Consider the following 6,041-nt stretch of genomic DNA (forward strand, 5'->3'; position numbering starts at 1 on the left):
CCTGGAAGCTTCTTCTCTGGTACAATTTGTAGAGCCTTCTGCTGTCTCCAAGTAACATCAAATCCCTTTGATCTTTATCCCCCACTCCACTCCCTTCCCACCTAGGCACACTCCTTTCCTGGAACCCAACCCCCAATTCTCCCATCTTTACCCTTATTGTAACACGCTCTACCCTGGTTCTTCAGTAACCAAGAATAAATGATCCCACCTGTTGTCCTTCCCTTCCAAGACATAGAGAGCCAACCTTACTCTATCCTTTAAAGCCATAGTGATGTGTGTCAAACAAGATTTATTGTACAAAAGAAAGGTACAGTGAAAATTCAGTGTCAGAGTTGATCTCCTATCACTGAAGAGGAAGGTCACAGCTCCCTGGGGCTCTTAAGGTGAGGCAAAACTTATGTGGGATATGATTGTCAGGATTTCGACAGAACCTTCTCCATGGAAGCCCATCTCTCTCCCTTTTACCAGCCCTTCTTCCCTGTTCCTACCCTGGCGAGGGGGAGGGAAGGATGGAATTTTGAGAGGGACAGGTGATATTGGCACAAAGTCCAGGAAAAACAGCTAGGTTTGTAGTTAAGGCAATTTCTTCGGATGCTTCAGAGCCATGGGGTAGTACTTAAAATAAAGAGATAATAGGAGTGGGGCCTCAAATTTGGAGGAAACGTGTGATCTATGATCTATCTCTAAGGCTCCTAAGAACTTGGAAATAAAATATAAAAATTGTAGGTCAGCATAGGAGAACCTACCCAAGTGGAAAGGTAACTAATATCTCAAAGGGGTGAGGAAGGGAAACAAGTCCTATGCCTTAAGGAGAACCCACCCAACTCCATGGCCCTGGAACTCAAGAGGTAGAACCAAAACTGAACTTAGGTAATCCTACTTGGGGGATTCTTCTGGGAAGTCAGCTCTGGCTTTGAGAATTCCTCCAGGAAGCATAAATCTGGGGGAGAGACATAGGAGGAGGCAATACCCAAATGGGCAGAGCTGCCACCAGTAAATTCTCAGTGATACGAAAATCACTGTGGTTCAAATATATACTGTTCCAAACAGGATGCCTTTGTGAGGAGGGTTTCAGAATGTACCAAGTCTCATCATAGTAGGCTCTATAGAAAAGGGAAGGCAAAGGAGGAGCTTAGCTTAAAGAAAGCTAGACAGATGTTGGTGAGGTATACACATAGTGTGTCTCTGGGATCTTCCTTAAAGGCCAGTCTGACCTGACCCTCCCAACTATTCCCTGCACTACAGGGAAGAGGAGGAAATCAGGTCCTTCTACCTGATGCATTCTTCCACTTTGTGTACAGACAGTTGGTGCAGGGCTCCTTCTCTTGGCCCAGGACTCCTGGCAGGGGGGATGTGGACCTGGGTCAGGGTGCCAAGGAGTTCCTTCCTGGGCCTACCTTGAGAATACCCTGTGGTTCTATTGCTGGGGATACTGCTGTTGCTGCATCTTCTATTTGCTTCCACCTTCATTTCACACAGCCTGCAGTTCTCCCTGGAGGCGGCTCAGCTCTTCCAACTCTTGCCTGTGCCGGTCTGTTTTGTGAGCAACCAAGGATCGGTAGAAATGGAGGGCAAAGGCAACAAACACCAAGCCTACGGGTACCATGATCACTGTTGAGGCCATAGCAGCATGCCAGCCAGGCCCATGTGATGAGGTCACTGGCTCTTCACATCTCTGTTGGGGGGAGCAGGTCACAGCTGAGGGCCCATCCCTGGGTGGCATCCCTGAAGCTGAGGTCCCAGTTGGGGGACTCAAGGGAACCACTGGCTCTGTCAGAGATAGTCCAGGACTTGGGCCCATGGAGGTTGGTGAAGCAGGTAAAGAGCTCCCAGGGCCTCTCGAGGCCAAGGAGGGAGGGATCTCAGGCACAGGGGCCACCGTTGGCCCCCCAATGGGCATGAACTTTACCCATCCAACCAAGACCACTTCAGCTAGAAAGAGGAAAGTTCCCAAGGCTGTAGAAAACCCCCAGGCTAGCTCCACATAGCGGTGGAGCCGCTGATGGGGAGACTGGTGGACAGAATTGAGGTTGTGAATGTTGCTGACGGCCTCAATGTGGGGCAGCAGGCAGGTGGACACCATGAGGGCGAAGAGGTGGACAGCCACCAGCACGGTGGTACAGGCACTAAAGGCCACCAGCAGCCCAGGGGGGTAGTCGTGGTTGGTCTCTAGTTGGACCTCCACCATGGCCACCTAGAGAGGAGAGTCAGGGATTCAGGGACCTGGTTTCTAACTCCCAGGCCTCCCTTCCCAGGCCCAGCTGGTAGACTTTACTTCCTTCACAGAACCCAGGTCATCTAGTTCTTTAGCTGTACTCCCTTTCTAGATCTTAGAGGATTTACCCAGTTACTCTGGAGCTTGATGGAAGGCAAAGGAGTGGGAGGGAGGGCAGGGAGCCAGGTAAGGAGGTAGCAAAAATGTGGGGGGGAGGGGGAATAATTCAGACCCAGTTATTTTAGGAAATTGGGACATAGCAGATGGCAACAGGTGCTGCTCAAAGATAGGGATCTGGGCCAGTGTCAGAGAAATTGCAACCAGAAGCCCTCCCCTTTTCCTTTGATGATCATTTTAGTACCCTGTTCCCATTTCCCAACTTTTTCCATCTCCTTACCCTGTCTCACTTTTCTATCCAAAAAAGCTTTGCAGACTGGAACTCATTCTCTACCTTGGGACACATTTCCCCTTCAGAACCCAGGCATCAATCCTCCTGCCCTTACAAGAGGACCTGGCCCCTTAAGCCGTCACCTCAGCAACATGGCAGCAGGAGCTGGATTGTCTCCCTAGGAATAAGCTTGGCCCTTGGGGCTAAGATTTCCTTTAGCCTTGTTATGGGTCCTTCCTGCAAGGGTACCTTATTCTTCTCCTGAGTTAACATCATCCTCCACTATCCACATTTTTGCCTTTCATCCAGTAATTTACTGCTCTGTTTAGCTGGCCAAAACTCCTTTCTCTCAACCCCACCCTGGTCCTCAAAAGGTCATCCTAGTCTTTCCTTGAACAAGACAGAAACATGGGATGGGGGAGGGGTAATGTGTGGTAACCTTCTGGGAATGCGATTCTAAAGCTAACAAGCCTACTTTGTTCCAAATTTGGACAACCATCCATTCCCAGTTGGGATGAACCCTTAGCCTTTCTCTAGCTGTTCTCCCCACCCCCTTACCCCTTCAGAGACATAAACTCGTCCAAATCCCTCATTTTACATGCCACTTAAATCTTCCTCCATCAGCTTAGGAAGTTCCCCATCTTCATTCTTGGCATGGTAGAAAGGACACTCTACAAGTCTTTTAATTTGGAGATTTGCATTCTAGTGATTAACTCGTTGGATGACATTGGGCAAGTCACTGCTCTATAACTTCAGTTTCCCCAACTGTAAAATGAAGGTGTTGAGTTAGATGATTTCTAAAGCCCCTTGTAGGTATAAATTTCTGCAAACACAGATCTGAAAGACCAAGAGGACTGTTACTCTCCCTCGCTACCCTTACCAACTTTTCACTTTCCAAATCAGCTATCACCCTCCTGATCTTCATTCCAAAGCTTCCTTACCAGGTCTTTCTCTCCTCAAATAGCTTCTAACTATGCTCTGGGCATTCTCACCCTGTGGTCCTGTTCTCATCCCACTGGAATTACTGCTTGGTTGTAAAGGTCAGACCCAAATACCATTAGCCCTGGTTGTGGACATCCTCCCAACTGCCTGAGCTACATCCGGCTTCTGCCTCTCCCACCCAGGGCTGCCGCCTTTAAAGCACCTACCACCCTGGAGCCATTTCATCCTTCCCATCCAGCACTAACCTATATTTCCCCACCTAGTCTGCCCTTACCTTTTCCCAGTGCTCCATCCCCAACACTCCCTCACCCCAAGGTCTCTAGAAGTAACCTCCTCACCATGGCAAAGCCGGAGAGCAGGGCAGATGTTCGGCTGGAGGCCTTGAGTTTGGCTCGGCTGAGGTAGAGGCGGCGCCAGCTAAGGGCCCGCAGTGAGTGCTGGCTGGCTCCCATGAGATCCAGGTAGCCTCGGTGCACAAAGTCCCGGTAAGTGGCTGAACCCCCAGGGCTCTCTCCAGCCTCAGGATTAAGGGGGGCCTGTTCGCCAGCATCCCCGTCTCCTTTCATGCTGTAAAGTCCAGGCCAATGGGGAGGGGAGGGAGGGACAGACCCTGGGGTAAAGAGGGGCGCTAAGTATAAAAGGGAGATCTAGCAATTGGACCAACTGATTCCCAAGAGGGGGCCAAGCAGAACCTCCTGGCTCAGGATGGGAGGCTAAGATCTGTCTGCGTAGGGCTAGTTCTAAGAATTCAAAGAAAATGGGAAATCCCCCCTGGACACCCCCAGTTTGCTGGTCAGCTCTGGAAGTGGATTGGGTGGAAGGGAAAGTAGAGGGGAGCATCAGAACTAGAGGGAGCTAGGATGCTTGGGATCCCGGAAGGAAGAAGTCAGTCTTGAGCCTCAGGCAAAGAGGGCCCTAAGGGAGTAGGAGGCGGGAGCCCCAAGGGCTAAGAGGGTGGAGAGGTAGAAACAGGAACTGGAGCTAGGGGCGGGGACGGGGCTGGGGGGTGGGGGGGAACACTGCAGCCACATGATAAGGGAGGAGCTGGGGAGAGACCAAATCCACAGTCCCAGCATTGTGGCCCAGAGACCCAGATATGTAGCTGCAGCCCTGCACTCAGCGGTCTTTGTTCCTGGTTTCCTCTTTGGTGAAATCAAATTACTTCCCTTCACTCTGCCCCCTCTACCTCTCCTGCCCAAGCAACAAGTATCTGCATCTTAGAGATACCCCCTCCCCTCTGGGTCAGAAGAGTTAAAGCTTCCAGGAACACAGTCTCATAGGACCACCAGAAGCTCTGGGCAGAGGGGGAAGATGGGAAAGATGGGAGTATTCAGGACATCCCAAGAGTAGAATTATCCGGTTCAATCTCCCTTTCGGTGCAGGAAGTCTCAGAATCCATACTTCTAGGAACCAGGAGTTTGGCATTTCCCCCCAAACCACCCCACTTTTCCACTTCAACAAAGTAGACACACCACAGCCTTCAGCTGGAAGATTTTATGTTTTATAGCAAACCATATTGTACAATTCCGAGATCCAGGGGGCCTGGGGCCCAGCCCGGCCCAGCACACTCCCCTTGCTCCCATTTTCTAAATTTCCCCTTTGTGTGCCCTCATCCTTCAAATCCTCTCTAGTTCCATCTCCAAGCTGCCTCTCCCCACCCTCAAACCCCCTCCCTCCCGCCTTTGGTCCACCTCTTCCCTCCCTCCCTACCAACCCTTTTCCCTCCCTGTTACCTGAGGTATGTGGTTCACTCTGCCCTTTCCCCTCCCCCCTCTCCCAAGTGGTTCAGTCCATGTGGTCGGAGGATAGCCTCCTCAGCCACTCCTCCCTGAGGGCTTGGGGGATCTTCCCCCAGATAAGCCCAAAGGGCGGAGCTAGCTGCAGAGCCCCAGAGCCACACCTCTTGGGTGGAGTTCCAGGGGGAGTGGCTGTTACTATAGCGACAGGGATGAGTAAAGGAGAGAAGAGAAAGGGGAAAAAAAAAACCCTGGAAGTTCCCATGGCAACCTAGAGGGGCCTTTCCAGCTGGGGCACTGGCTTTGGGAGTGTGTCCATTGGCTGCTATTTCCTTGGCAACCAGGAGTGGCATTTCCCTGGGCAAATGGGATGCAAGTTTCCATGACAACAGAAGGGAGGAAATAACCAGCTTTGGGGAGTCCCTTCTCCCTACCACTGGCTCTCTGGCCCCTGGGAGAGGGTGGGAGAGGATAGATACAGTAAAAGTGAGGCTGGGAATGTCCCAGTCCAAATTGCCAACAACCCAATCCAAACTGATAACTTCCCCAACCCCTTTCCCTCCCCCCAGCTCCCACCTCCCCATCCCCAAAGTCCCCTAAGTTCAAGTAACACTTCAGTACAGATGAATGTTCAAGTATTTTTCAGGGAAGTGGGGTGGTCTGGAGATCCCTCACTCCCCTGGCAGGGCCCCAATTCCCTGTACAGCAGTAAAGGCCCCTGTCCTCCCCCCACCTCCACAATTAGCTGCCATGTCAGTGA

General features: G+C 51.4%; 1 protein-coding gene across 1 annotated transcript; it reads right to left on the reverse strand.

The window, feature by feature from the left end:
- Positions 1–283: 283 nt before the first annotated feature.
- Positions 284–4,111, reverse strand: ORAI3 (ORAI calcium release-activated calcium modulator 3). The gene is made up of 2 exons (XM_044683389.1): positions 3,884–4,111; positions 284–2,194 (listed from the first exon to the last, which is right to left on the reverse strand). Exons 1-2 carry the CDS (start codon positions 4,109–4,111, stop codon positions 1,472–1,474), a joined length of 951 nt encoding a protein of 316 aa, XP_044539324.1. The 3' UTR covers positions 284–1,471.
- Between the last annotated feature and the right edge of the window lie 1,930 nt (positions 4,112–6,041).

The sequence above is a fragment of the Gracilinanus agilis genome, unplaced genomic scaffold, assembly GCF_016433145.1.
Source record: "Gracilinanus agilis isolate LMUSP501 unplaced genomic scaffold, AgileGrace unplaced_scaffold2027, whole genome shotgun sequence".
Classification (NCBI taxonomy): Eukaryota; Metazoa; Chordata; class Mammalia; order Didelphimorphia; family Didelphidae; genus Gracilinanus; species Gracilinanus agilis.